This window comes from Astyanax mexicanus, chromosome 2 (genome assembly GCF_023375975.1).
Source record: "Astyanax mexicanus isolate ESR-SI-001 chromosome 2, AstMex3_surface, whole genome shotgun sequence".
NCBI classification, from domain to species: domain Eukaryota; kingdom Metazoa; phylum Chordata; class Actinopteri; order Characiformes; family Acestrorhamphidae; genus Astyanax; species Astyanax mexicanus.
Genome location: NC_064409.1, coordinates 27,799,575 through 27,814,612, shown reverse-complemented (window position 1 = coordinate 27,814,612; position 15,038 = coordinate 27,799,575). Strand labels below are relative to the sequence as shown.

Genomic DNA, 15,038 nt, shown 5'->3' with positions numbered 1-15,038 from the left:
ATTTTGAAAAAAGTGCATTTTACACACATTTTTTGCATACTTTGTCAAACTCCTCCTAGGGAATTCGTTGAATACTCTTGATATTTGTCAGCATTAAACTACTAACAGACCTGATGATAAATTGCGAAGGAATAGTCGATATCTTAAACGAGGACGAAATGGCGGACAGTTGAGTTGCTGGAGATACCCCATTAAAACAGGAAGTGAATACATTCTGGTGTTGGTAGGTGTTTGAGGAGGTTAAAAAGTATGAAAACTCACAAAACTTTACAGGCCTGCTTGATTTACGTGGTTCTTTGGTCTGAAATTGAAATTTCATATATACGCATTTCATTGGCTCTATAGCGCCACCTAGGTTGCAATGAATATGTGACATTACGGGAATGCTCAAAAACTCTTGAAAATTGTCAGACTGCGTAGGACCTAAAAACACTTTACAAATATTGTGAAATATTTTTGATATGTAGCTAGCGGACTCTACAGCGCCCCCTAATTTGTTCAGTTAATAAATTAGCTCTGGATGTGTCAAAATTGATCTAATCTTCTCCAATTTTGGTAGGTATGTAGATACTGTAACACTGCACATATTTGCAATTGGCTTGTATTAGCTCCGCCCAACAGGAAGTCGGCCATATTGGAATTTGTGAAATTTTTACATATTTTTCACAAACTCATTTAAGCTGCTTCTTAAGTCTTAGGTAGATTACCTTTTAATTAGCTGTGAATGAACATCAGACATGTTTGATGAAAATTGCCAAAGAATTAGTTGATCGCTAAAACGGTGATGTAATGGCGAGCATTTGATTCACTAGAGACGCAACACTAAACCAAAGTGAAACAATGACACGGTCAGAAAACAGATTTTTGAAAATTCCTGAAACTTGGCAAAAACACAAGAGACATCATTAGACACGTTTTCAGTATTTGTAGGACTGACTCCGCCCAACAGGAAATCGGCCATTTTGAAACATCTGCATTTTACACACATTCTTTGAGTATGTTGTCAAACTACTCCTAGAAAATTTTATGAATTCTCTTGGTATTTGGTAAAAATAAACATGGAACATATCTGATGATAAATTGTGAAGGAATAATCGATATCTCAAACGAGGAGGAAATGGCGGACGGTTGAATTTTTGAGATGACACATCAAAACAGGTGGTTGACACCTAGGTAATGCTAGGTGTTTTGAGGAAGTTATAACAGAGAAAAGCTCACAAAATTTGACCGGCCTGCTTATCTGAGGCTGTTCTTTGATGTAGGATTAAAATTTTAAATACATGTGCTTTCACAGCTCTATACCGCCACCTATATTTTAAATGAATATTTGACAGGATAGAAAACTGTTGAAAATTGCCACACTTAATAAGCCCCTAAAATTACTTGCACCAGTTTCTCGGTCTGGCCCGGTACGATTTGCGCTGTTATGCGAGGGCCCTACGTCCCCCTGTGACAGGGGGACAACTCGTTATTATTATTTTTATTTACAAACTTCGCGCCCATTTTTGAGGCCTTTCCGATACTCGAAAACTCATGCATTTTGGCACAGACATCAAAACCCGTGAAAAATTTGAAATTCCATGGTTCATGGGTTTGGGCGTGGTTCAGGAGCTCTATAGCGCCCCCAAACGTTGCCAGTGGCCGGGATAAAGTTTGTCCAATGTGCACCAACTTTGGTACGCTCATTGACCTCATTATACCGATCAAGAATCACTTGGATTTATTTGACTCCGCCTAACAGGAAGTCGGCCATTTTGGCAGGAAGTCGCAAAATAAAAAGTTTCCCGTGGTGTTTTGGGTGGGTTACTATGTTCGAAAACTCATAAAATTTCACAGGCCTATTGCGCATAGGCTGTACTTTGATGTAAAATTGGAATTTTTCATATTCATAATTTATCAGCTCTCTAGCGCCACCTATTTTATATGACATTTATAGAAAGCTCTTAGCCTCTTCTAAATTAGCAGACCCAATAATGCCTTTAAATGATTTCGAGAAATGTAATCATTTTTCTAATGTGGTGCTAAATGACTCTACAGCGCCCCCTATTTGGTTTAGGCTAATAAATTAGCGGTAGCTGTCTCAAATTTTCCCCAATGTTCAAAATTTTTGGTAGAAACATAGATATTACGATGCCACACATAATACCCATTGGCATGTATTAGCTCCGCCCAACAGGAAGTCGGCCATTTTGAAAAATGTTAAATTTTTAAACATTTTTCACATACTCATTCGAACTCCTCCTAGAGTCTTTGTCAGATTACAACTAAATGGTCTTTGGATAGTCTCCAGACATACATGGTGCTAAATTGCGAAGGAATAGTCGATAGCTGAAACGATGACGTAATGGCGGGCAATTGATTTAATGGAGACACAACACTAAACCAAATAGAAACATTAGCATGTTCAGAATACAGCTGCTTGGAAATTCATGAAACTTGGCAAAAACATAAAAGACATCATTACACACATTTTCAGTGTTGATATGATTGACTCCGCCCAACAGGAAGTCGGCCATTTTGAAAAACGTGCATTTTACACACATTTTTTGCATACTTTGTCGAACTCCTCCTAGGGAATTTGTTGAATACTCTTGATATTTGTCAGCAATAAACTACGAACACCCCTAATGGTAAGTTGCGAAGGAATAGTCGATATCTTAAATGAGTATGAAATGGCAGACAGTTGAATTGCTGGAGATACCCCATTAAAATAGGAAGTAAATACATTCTGGTGTTGGTAGGTGTTTGAGGAGGTTAAACAGGTTGAAAACTCTCGAAACTTTACAGGCCTGCTTGATTTAAGCGGTCCTTTGATTAAAAATTGAAATTTCATATGTACGCATTTCATTGGCTCTATAGCGCCATCTAGGTTTCAATGAATATTTGACATTACGGGAATAATCAAAAACTCTTGAAAATTGTCAGATTGCATAGGACCTAAAAACACATTACAAATATTGTGATAATTTTTTCATGTGTAGCTAGCTGACTCTACAGCGCCCCCTAATTTGTTCAGTTAATAAATTAGCTCTGGATGTGTCAAAATTGGTCTAATGTTCTCCAATTTTGGTAGGAATGTAGATACTGTGACCCTGCACATATTTGCAATTGGCTTGTATTAGCTCCGCCCCACAGGAAGTCGGCCTTATTGGAATTTGTAAGATTTTTACACTTTTTTCACAAACTCATTTAAACTGCTCCTAAAGTCTTTGTCAGATTACCTCTTATTTCACTGTAAATGAACAACAGACATATTTGATGAAAACTGCCAAAGGATTAGTTGATCGCTAAAACAGTGACGTAATGGCGGGCAATTGATTGACTAGAGACGCAACACTAAACCAAAGTGAAACCATGACACGGTCAGAACACAGATGATTGAAAATTCATGGAACTTGGCAAAAACACAAGAGAAATCATTACACACGTTTTCAGTATTGGTAGGACTGACTCCGCCCAACAGGAAGTCTGCCATTTTGAAATATCTGCATTTTACATACATTTTTTGCGTATGTTGTCAAACTACTCCTAGAAATTTTGTTGAATTCTCTTGGTATTTGGTAAAAATAAACACTGAACATATCTGATGACAAATTGTGAAGGAATAGTCGATATCTTAAACGAGGATGAAATGACGGACGGTTGAATTTTTGAGATGCCACCTCAAAACAGGAAGTTGACACCTAGGTAATGCAAGGTGTTTTGAGGAGGTTATAGCTGAGGAAAACTCACAAGATTTGACCGGCCTGCTTATCTGAGGCGGTTTTTTGATCTAGAATTAAAAATTCAAATACATGTGTTTTCACAGCTCTATAGCGCCACCTATATTTTAAATGAATATTTGACATTTTTGGCAGAATAGAAAACTCTTGAAAATTGGCACACTCAATGAGACCTCAAAATTACTTTCACCGGTTTCTCGGTTTGGCCCGGTACGATTTGCGCTGGTGTGCGAGGGCCCTACGTCCCCCTGTGACAGGGGGACAACTCGTTATTATTATTATTCCGGACACTTTCGCCCATTTTCGAGGCATTTCTGATACTCGAAAACTCACGCATTTTGGCACAGGCCTCAAACTCGGCGAAAATTTTAAAGTTCCATAGAGCATGGACTTTGGCGTGGTTCAGGAGCTCTATAGCGCCCCCAAACGTCAGCAGTGGCCGGGATACAGTTGGTCCAATGTGCACCAACTTTGGTACGCTCATTGACCTCCTCATAAAGAACAAGGATCACTTGGTTTTATTTGGCTCCGCCCAACAGGAAGTCGGCCATTTTGACAGGAAGTCGCAAAATAAAAAGTTTGCTGCTGTGTTTTGTAGGGGTTATGATCTTCGAAAACTCATAAAACTTGAAGAGCTTATTTGGCTCAGGACGTACTTTGATAGTGAACTCGAATTTCGCACCTTTGATTTTCATCAGCTCTCTAGCGCCACCAACTTTACATGACATTTATGGAAAGTGCTCAGCCTTTTGATAATTGGCAGATTCATTAAGGCCTTGAAATGATTTATATATATATTGTCATTTTTGTTGCATGTAGCTAGATGACTCTACAGCGCCCCCTATTTGGTTGGGCTAATAAATTAGCCGTGGCCTTCTCAAAAATTCTCAGATATTCTCGATTTTTGGCAGAAACATAGACAATATGATTCCGCACATATTACCAATTGGCATGTATTAGCTCCGCCCAACAGGAAGTCGACCATTTGGAAATTTGTGGAATTTTTACACATTTTTCACAAACTCATTTGAACTCCTCCTAGAGTCTTTGTCAGATTATCTCTAAATTAGGCCTGAATGGGCTCCAGACATATGTGGTGCTAAATTGCGAAGGAATAGTCGATAGCTGAAACGACAACGTAACAGCGGGCAATTAATTTAATGGAGACGCAACACTAGCCCAAATAGAAACATTAGCACGGTCAGAACACAGGTGTTTGAAAAATCATGAAACTTTACAGAAACATAATAGACATCATTACACACATTGTCACCATTGGTATGATTGACTCCGCTCAACAGGAAGTCGGCCATTTTGAAATATATGCGTTTTACACAGATTTTTTGCATACTTTATCGAACTCCTCCTAGGGAATTTGTTGAATACTCTTGATATTTGTCAGCAATAAACTGCTAACATACTTGATTCTAAATTGCAAAGGAATAGTAGATATCTTTACCGAGGACGAAATGGCGGACAGTTGAATTGCTTGAGATGCCCCATTAAAACAGGAAGTGAATACATTCTGGTTTTGGTAGGTGTTTGAGGAGGTAAAAATAGATGAAAACTCACAAAACTTTACAGGCCTGCTTGATTTACGCGGTCCTTTGATCTAAAATTTAAATTTCATATATACGTATTTCATTGGCTCTATAGCGCCACCTAGGTATCAATGCATATTTGACATTATGGGAATGCTCAAAACCTCTTGAAAATTGTCAGATTGCATAACACCTAAAAACACTTTACAAATATTGTGATAATTTTTTCATATGTAGCTAGCGGACTCTACAGCGCCCCCTAATTTATTTGGTAAATAAATTAGCTGTGGATGTGTCAAAATTTGTCTAATCTTCTCAAATTTTGGTAGGATTGTAGATAGTGTGACCCTGCACATATTTGCAATTGGCTTGTATTAGCTCCGCCCAACAGGAAGTCGGCCATTTTGAAATTTGCAAAAAATTTACAAATTTTTCACAAACTCATTTAAACTGCTCCTAAAGTCTTTGTCAGATTACCTCTAAATTAGCTGTGAATGAACATCAGACATATTTGATGAAAATTGCCAAAGGAATAGTTGATCACTAAAACGGTGTCGGAATGGCGGGCAATTGATTTACTAGAGACGCAACACTAAACCAAAGTGAAACAATGACACGGTCAGAACACAGATGATTGAAAATTTCTGAAACTTGGCAAAAACACAAGAGACATCATTAGACACGTTTTCAGTATTGGTAGGACTGACTCCGCCCAACAGGAAGTTGGCTATTTTGAAATAAGTGCATTTTACACACAGTTTTTGCATTCTTTGTCGAACTACTCCTAGGAAATGTTTTGAATTCTCTTGGTATTTGGCAGAAATAAACAAGGAACGTATCTGATGATAAATTGTGAAGGAATAGTTGATATCTCAAACGAGGACGAAATGGCGAATGGTTTAATTTTTGAGATGCCACATTAAAATAGGAGGTTGACACCTAGGTAATGCTAGGTGTTTTGAGGAAGTTATAACGGAGAAAAGCTCACAAAATTTGACCGGCCTGATTATCTGAGGCTGTTCTTTGATCTAGAATTAAAATTTCAAATACATGTCTTTTATCAGCACTATAGCGCCATCTGTATTTTAAATAAATATTTGACATGTTTGGCAGAATAGAAAACTCTTGAAAATTTTCACACTAAACAAGACCTCAAAATTACTTCCACCGGTTTCTCGGTTTAGCCCGGTACGATTTGCTGTTGGGCGAGGGCCCTACGTCCCCCTGTGACAGGGGTACCCCTCGTATTCTCTTAAATCTCTTGTAATGTGTAATGTTTGTGTTATGATTAAGTGCTATATCATGCTGTACTCACGCCCAGTGTGCTAGGCGTGACTTTAGTTTCCGCACGTTCTTGTTTTTTCCGCTCGTTCTCGTGCTCCATATCTTCTTATGAAGGCGCTTTTTCACGGCCGCGTCCCAATTCAACAGCCGGGGTAGCGGGGCCGCGACCCTGACAACACAGGTTCGATCCCGCGTGAGGAGCGTTGTGTTTATTTATTTATTTTTTTTCCTTACCGCGTCTGCACAGATCTGATTGACTGAAGAGAGCGTCTGGTGATCTTACCCCACACGTGATTGGTCTGTGATTTACTGCGCCGCAAAGCGTGTATACAATTAAATCGTTCTCAGTAGGTTTGGGTCCACATTGGACAACGCTTGGGTCCGGACCGCAGTCCGCCCATTAATGACCTCTGTTCTATGCAAATGCCCGAATTTTCCTCTTCTGCTGAGAGCTGCTCTCACTGCTCAGCGACTTGCTGTATTGCTACTGTGTTGCCAGATCTCTCTTAAAAAGTCCACACTAAACTGTTTTGTCTTCCTGCGAGACAGGTGTAAGCTTGACGAGAAATATCGTCACATTATAATCGTGGCACGAGATCTCGTCACACCCCTAATGTATAATAGTTTTAGTTACATTTTAGTCTTTTGGAAATTATTAGTTGTAGTCACATTTTAGTCTAGTTTTAGCCTAATAAATTTTTGGTCATATAAAAAGTATGTATTACATATGTTTTACTGTTTTTCTATTTTATATTTGTTGTTATTTTGATTATTAGATTATTTACCGCTAATGTTTATTAAAATAATAGCCTTTGGGTTTTGTTGCATTTAAATTATGCTAACATTTAAATATTTTAAAGTAAGTGCCCTGTAATGGAGGTGGGAGGAAAGTTTCTGAAATGATTCACTTCTGCTGCAGATTTATACTAACATTATTGGCTTTCAGTAGACTAGACTTACATTACTTAACAAGAGTATTTAAAACTCATCCAGTTCAATAACAGCAATGTTTAGCTCTGTTTGAATGCAGCTACACAAATTATATAATCTTCTGTATTTAGTAAAATATCCAGCACAACAGACTCTCTATCTGTTAAAAACTAAAAACACAGACAACCCTGAGGGCAGAATCTCCTCTGTCTCCAACAGAAATAGTGAGAGTTAGGAAAAAAGACGGAAAGTGCTGCTTTTCTGTGTGTTTATATACTAACCCCTCATTCGTGCTGAAGTTACCGTTAATTTACACGGAAAGTGAATAAACATGGCTAATGTGCGTTTAGTTTATTAGAATGTTAAAAGCAGTGAAGGCACCTTAGCTTATGATGACAGATCGCGCAGATCCCTTTTACACCTAAACATCGCTAACTCTGAACTGGAGACATATCAGGCAAGCTAGCCTAACTAGCAGCAAACAGAGCAGCGTTACTGCCTTCAGAAATCTGAACAAGCTCACCTCTCTAAAAATCTTGGGGACGAAGCGCATGCCTCATATTTAGGAGTTGAGTTTTCCACTGTAGAGCAGATAAAGTTAGCTAACTCTCCTGCTGTCCTTCTTTTCCTGCCCTCCTCCAGCTTGTAGAGGTAGGCGGTCCGTCACGAACCCCGGAAATATCAGCAAAAAGCGTTTGCTGAGGGAGGAGACCCTGACTCCACCCCCAAACTGTCAAAACCTCCCCTTTCAAAACTCGAGCGCAAAACACTCAGTCGAGCAAGAGCTACTGCTGCAGGTAATTCACACAGCGTGCAAGGAAAAAGGCACCTGAGAGGAGAAGCTCGAGAGCAACATTTTCTTCAGCGTGCACGATTCCCTTTTTTTTGCTCGCTAGTTTCACATTTGTGCTCACGAGAAGTTAATTTAGACACGCAAAATGTTAAAACAACAAAGTAACAAATCAACTTATTTAACACTGATAAACCAGGTGACCATGACATGAGGAAAGGTGAACTGTGCTAAATTAGAACAGCTATATAGCTACAGTGGTATCACACTGTCATTTTTTAGGGTTCAAGCACCAAAGGTGCGTAGAACCCTATTGTTTTTGCTAAAATTTTTCTTCTTATTATTCTTTTTGTTCTGAAAAAGCATATCTGCAGCCTAGACCGTAAGACATGAAGACATGAAACTTGGTAGGTAGTTGTAGGATTAGTGCACCTTGGCGGACAACAAAAATGGCACAGATTGGTCAATGGATGGCGCTATAAACAAGGAAAGTTTAGTTTTTACATTTTGCTCAAACTCCAGAACCATAAGACCTACATTAAAAATTATTTTTTTGCTGGATTCCTTGGGTCAATAACTACAACTTTTGTTTACAAATTTTACTTTTATTTTTTTTACTTTGAAGTTGTAAACAATATGACCACCATATGTATAAATTAGTTCTTCTGGGTACATGACCCATTCACTCCAACAGTTAAATCTGATACACTGTTTCTTAGCCACCGTGCAACCTAGCAAGCTGAAACTTTGAATACAGAATCTATATCTGAAGCATGTTCAAAGGGCAACTCTGTCAATTAAAATGGCTGAACACCATCAGCCAATCAGCAACTAGCAGGCTTTTTGACAGGCTGTATGTTATCCAATCGGGATGGAAGTTGGGTTTTATGTTCAGGTGGAGACATTGTAGTGACCTGCAAAATTTTAAAACAATTTGGCCTCTGGGGACGCTGTTCAAGAAAATCAAATTAATGTCATACATACTGTAATATTTTAACATCTAGGTTTTGCTATGTCAAATAAAGTGGCTCTGACAAATTTGTAAATACAACTAAGTTTATAATTTTTTTTGTAATTGCAAATTGTTTAAAAATAGCTTAATTCAAACTAGTCTCTGGATATTTGACCCATGAACTCCATTTTGGTCTTGTTGCACACTGTAGAGTCTGTAGGTAAATAGTCATTAAAAACAATTGTGAAATTTTACCTACATCAAGCAATCCGTGCATCCTTGTCTAACAAATTGCTGTAACTCTGCAGTCTAACCATCTCACAAAACCATCTGTACAATATCACTCTGATGAAGACAACACAGGTCCATCCGGGCTGGGCTTTAGGGGGTACTACAGTTCTCAAAAACATTAAAAATTGTTAAAAATCTAATTGCAATCCTATTTTGCAGTATAAACCCAAACCACTTGTTCCAATTGATTCAGTACTAGAACTTTGTAATTACATGTCATATCAGAAGATGCACTCCTTTGTATTATTTTAACTTGTTTGGTCAAAAACTTGCTTTGAAAAGTTCACAAGGTCAATTTTTTGATAAATGTGACAGTGTCTCCAATTGTATTAGACCTTCTTACAGATGCCAGTTGGTGCTTGAACCCACTGATTGCCGCTTGCGGCTATATTTCATTGGTTAAAGTTGATAGGCAGTGAACCAGGGCTGGTTTAAGGCATATTTTCATAGAGGGATAAAAATTGTAACCTTGGAGGCAGTAATCACTTAACAGGTAGGAAAATAGTAGGAAGATGTAAATTCCTATCTTTTCACAGAAGTACAAGATACTTTGCAGATTGTGTTAAATATAAAGCAATCTGCTACAGCATCACTGTAAGAAAACTGTTTCTCCTCTTGCAATGCCTAACTGAACTTATCGTAGGATAAGGATCAGCAGCATCTGGAAAAAACGGGGTATTAGATTCATTGCTATACCTTGCAGCAATCCTCATCCAGAGACTAGTAGAAATCCACACTTGGATAGCAGAGACGGTTACTCACACAAAAGCAAAAATAATAATAATAATAATACCCATGATGTATATATTTTTTGGGTGGGTGCAGATACAGGTTCTGAAACCCTATTGTATGTGCTACTTAGGTAGACAGTAGGCATGGAACGGTTTTTGTGAAGGAACCGAACCGTACGGTTTGCTTGTCACGGCGCGGGGCGTGTGTAAACCGTACAGGGTCCACGTTTTTTTTTTTTTTCTCCAGACGTTCGAAATTCGCATTATAGCCAAATGCCCGTATGTCACCACGTGGTTCTCATTCATGCCAAAGAAGCGAAAGTGAAGGTTTGTGGTGGCGTGGACAAACATGGCAAGTGGGAGTGGAGAACGCAGGCTGCCTAGGCCAGAGATGAAGGATGCCCCAGCGTTGTTTAAATCAGGTGTGTGGGATCATTTCGGATTCCCCGTCACATACGATGATACTGGCAATAAAAACGTGGATCGAACTGTTACAATATGCAAGCATTGCAAAACCCGCATTGCATACGCTAGTGGAAACACTTCCAATATGACCGGCCATTTACGAAGACATCACCCAAGTGTGTCAGTAGAGGGGAGGAGAGGAGAGCCTGCCAAAAAGCCATTCACAATCAGCGCGGCATTTAAACAGCCCCTGGCTGAGGACACCGCCAAGGCGAAATCAATTTCCAAAGCCATAGGTATATTCATTGCAAAGGACATGCAGCCCTACAGCGTAGTGGAGGGCGAAGGCTTTAGGAATATGATAAAGGTGCTGGAGCCGCGGTACGTCATGCCCTCTCGTAGATACTTTGGCACCAATGTGATACTGAACTTATATGAAGAGACAAGTGTGGACATAGTTAAGGAGTTATCTGAGGCATGCCAAATAGCTCTGACGACGGATGGATGGACTTCCAGGTCCACCGAAAGTTACCTTACAGTGACTGCCCACTACATTACTCCCCAATGGGAGTTACGAAGCTGCGTATTACAAACGCGCCCAATATATGAGAGTCACACAAGCAAAATTCTCTCCGAAAAGCTAAGAGAGGTGGTGGAGGAATGGAAATTGGAGAGGGACAACGGCACCATCCCTGTCACGACTGACAATGCCAACAACATAGTGAATGCAGTAGGTTTGACGGAGGGACTTGGGCCACAGATATCCTGCTTTGCTCACACAGTCAACCTGGCAGCCAAAAGCGCCATCTCTACAGCCCAAATCTCACGACTGCTGGCGAAGGTCAGAAAGGTGGTCACTTTTTTCCATCGAAGCACAACAGCCGCCTTCATCTTGAAAACAAAGCAGGACATGCTGACACTGCCAGACCACAAGTTAATTCACGACGTGCCAACGCGCTGGAACTCCACATACGATATGTTAGAGCGCTATGTGGAGCAACAGGCGGCCCTCTATTCCGCGGTGACGGACAAAAATATGAAAAAAAAACCCAAGGACATTTCCCTGTTAACCGACAGTGAAACAAAGCTGACAGAGGGCCTCATTGATGTTCTTAAACCTTTGAAGAATGTGACTACCCTGATGAGCACAGAAACATCTCCCTCTGTCTCAATGATTATGCCACTGCAGAGGATGGTACTGAAAGCAATGGCACCAAGTGCAGACGACAGTTCCACCATCAAAGATGCCAAGGCAGCCATCACCAAGGATCTTCAAAGCAGATACAGTGACCATAGTATTCAGGATTATCTGCACAGAGCCACAGCACTGGATCCCAGGTTCAAGTCCTTGCCTTATCTGGATGAAGCCTGCGTTCAGAAAATCTGGGATGATCTCACATTGGAAATTGTAAACCTCGAAGAGCAGGTAAGCTATTTTGATTTTATGATGTATATTATCTAAAATAGGCCTAAATGTTATTTATCAATTCTAAACTGCATTTAAAGTTTTTTTTTTTGCATTTGTAATATTTATATTCCCCACTGCCCTGTGGAACATACTGTAACTGTGTTAGAGTTTAGATTCTCAGCCCGGGTCGGGCCGAGATTTCCCAACACTCTCGCCGGCGGGCTCGGCCTTAAAAAAAAATATTCATGATGTAGGCGTCTGTTTTTAATGCTATTTTTATTTTATATAAAGCTATGGCGTGATCATCAAAATATAGAAAAGTAACACCTCAAACTGTAATGTAAAAAAGTTGCACAACTTAGAATGTTATAATCAGGCAGCAGTTTAGCATTAGCGTTTTTTTATATTAGTTTATTGATTTTCTACTGTTGTGTTGACTATTTCGTTTTTATCTTTTGAAATTCGTTAGATTATATTTTTGTTATTATTTTGGGGTTAGTTTAGTTGGTGATTTTGCCAATTTCATATTTTTTTTTAAATTAAATTCGCATTAGCCGTTCCTCTGGGCTCTGCTCTGTATTTTAGCTCCCTCTTCTATCGGTGGATCACTCATAGCGTTGGTATGCCTGAACGGCTCGGGCCTGGTCGGGTTGGCATTTTTGTCACTGTCATTAACATTTCCTAAATGTCTATTTTCTGATTCTTGTCAGGCTCAACAACACTGTGAAGCTCAGGCAGCCAGTTCATCCTCAGCAGCGGAATCTGAGCCTTCAGAGACCTCTCCTCCCCCCAAGAAATCTGCCATGGCAACAGTTTTTGCAGATTTTTTTACAACAGAGGCAAGAAGTACAAAGCCTTTGCCAGAAACCATTCGTGAAGAGGTCACCTCATACAAGGAAACAAGCTGCATTTCTGTGGATGAAGATCCCCTCGCATGGTGGAAAACCAACGCACATAAGTATCCCCATGTAGCAAAGTTGGCACAACGTGACCTGGCTGTCCCAGGTACATCTGTGCCAAGTGAGCGTGTTTTTTCCACAGCAGGGGACATTGTCACTGCAAGTAGGTCTCGCCTCTTGCCAGAAAATGTTGACAAACTGATTTTCATGCAGAAGAATATGAGAATTAAGTGAAAGGGGGAGGGCTGCAGTGCAGTGCAGGGTTTTATTGCAATATTTACACTGATGGTGTCTGTGTTTTTGTTCTAAGTTGTTTTAATATAACAATGGCACTTTAAGTTTAGGTTTAAAAAAATCCAGCCATATGTTTCAAAGCACTGCACTTTAATTTCAAGTGGAAAAAAATACATCCTTACTCTCAGGGATTAGAAGAGTTGTTGATTTTGTTTTCTGTTGAGCTGGTTGGATGGTGGGCTCATATTATGTTTCAATTTCTATTCTGTGATATTGAAAAAGGTTCCTGTAGATGGATGTCACCAGATGGCAGCACACATTCCTGACACTTTTTTTGAGTAATAAATGTAAAACATGTTGAAATCATCCATGTCTTCCCTCTTGTTCTATCAAAATACTATCTTTCTGAGATTGTTAAAACAGCGTGCTTTGAGTAAATTGAAACTCAAGTTTGTGCATTATTATTATTATTATTATTATGTATTATGTATTATTATGTAATGCTTTGCTAAAGGCAGCACTGTGTAATGTCATAGAAGTGTAGTGCTATGGTAGTAAAATCTTTTCAGCGACTATTACAGTGTTCCACTGGTGTAACGGCGTGTATTATGGGGCTAAGATAAAAAAAAAACAAGGGAAAAAAAAAAACAAGAACCGTACAAAACCGTAAACCGTAGACCTCAAAGCGTGATACACACCGAACCGTGAATTTTGTGATCCGTGCCACCCCTAGTAGACAGTAGATCTTACTCCCTGCTATGAAGTGTTGAGTGCTCCGTTTTATCTACACTTTACAGACAAAAAAAATCAAACAATCTTTGTCAAACAATTCATAAGAACTACAGGGGTTGGACAATAAAACCACAATAATTTATTGTCCTGATGGACAGTTCTGGTGGAAACAGGAGAGTTGAGGTGCACATTGAATTCTGCCGTGATTTGGGCAGAAGTGGTTTTATGTTTTTTGGATACAGTCCGGGTTAGCGCCCAAACATCCGCTTCAGACAGCTTCCTCTTGACGCACACATTTAATCCTGTTGGATGTGGTTGGTCCTTCTTGGTGGTATGCTGACAATACCCTGGATACTGTGGCTCTTGATACATCACAAAGACTTGTCTTGGTCAAAGATTTGCCAGCAAGACGTGCGCCAACAATTTTTCCTCTTTTGAACTCTGGTATGTCACCCATGTTGTGTGCATTGCAATATTTTAAGCAAAACTGTGCTCTTCCCCTGCTCATTGAACCTTCACACTCTGCTCTTACTGGTGCAATGTGCAATTTATGAAGATTGGCCACTAGGCTGCTCCAATTTAGCCATGAAATCTCCCACACTAAAATGACATGAGTTTCAGTTTCATTGTCCAACCCCTGTATTTACAGTGGGTATGAAAAGTATTTTACTCTTTCATTGCAGCAGTTTGCTAAAACCAAAAAACTTCTTTTTATTTCTCATTAAAGGACACTGACCACCCCATCTTGACAGAAAAAAAACAAATGTAGACATTTTTTGCAAATGTATAAAAAAAATATTTTTGTCATAAGTGTTCAGATCCTTTGCTGTGACACTCATATTTTAACTCGCATGCTGTCCCTTTCTTCTGAGTTTTCTGACCTTGACATGGTTCTAGCTGTGTTCAATTAAACTGATTGGACATGATTAGGAGAGGCACACACCTGTCTATATAATACCCCACAGCTCACAGTGCATAGCAGAGCAAATGAGAATCATGAGGTTAAAGGACCTGCTCAAGGAGCTTAGAAACAAAATTGTGGCAAGGCACAGATCTGGCCAAGCTTACAAAAGAATTTCTGCAGCCCTCAAGGTTCCTAAGAGCACAGTGATGTCCAGA

At 39.5% G+C, this 15,038-nt stretch overlaps 2 protein-coding genes across 3 annotated transcripts in view; both read left to right on the top strand.

Moving 5' to 3' along the window:
* LOC111189369 (E3 SUMO-protein ligase ZBED1) overlaps positions 1-14,696 on the top strand; it is a 47,080-nt gene extending 32,384 nt beyond the window's left edge. The window contains exons 2-3 of the mRNA XM_049475090.1: positions 3,688-12,072; positions 12,765-14,696. Of these exons, the coding sequence (XP_049331047.1) occupies positions 10,591-12,072; positions 12,765-13,187 (1,905 nt within the window). The 5' untranslated portion in view covers positions 3,688-10,590 and the 3' untranslated portion in view covers positions 13,188-14,696. The remainder of the gene's footprint in view (positions 1-3,687; positions 12,073-12,764) is intronic.
* Positions 1-15,038, top strand: part of ube2h (ubiquitin-conjugating enzyme E2H (UBC8 homolog, yeast)) — a 134,005-nt gene that overhangs the window by 75,207 nt on the left and 43,760 nt on the right. The gene's annotated exons all lie outside the window — the stretch shown is intronic.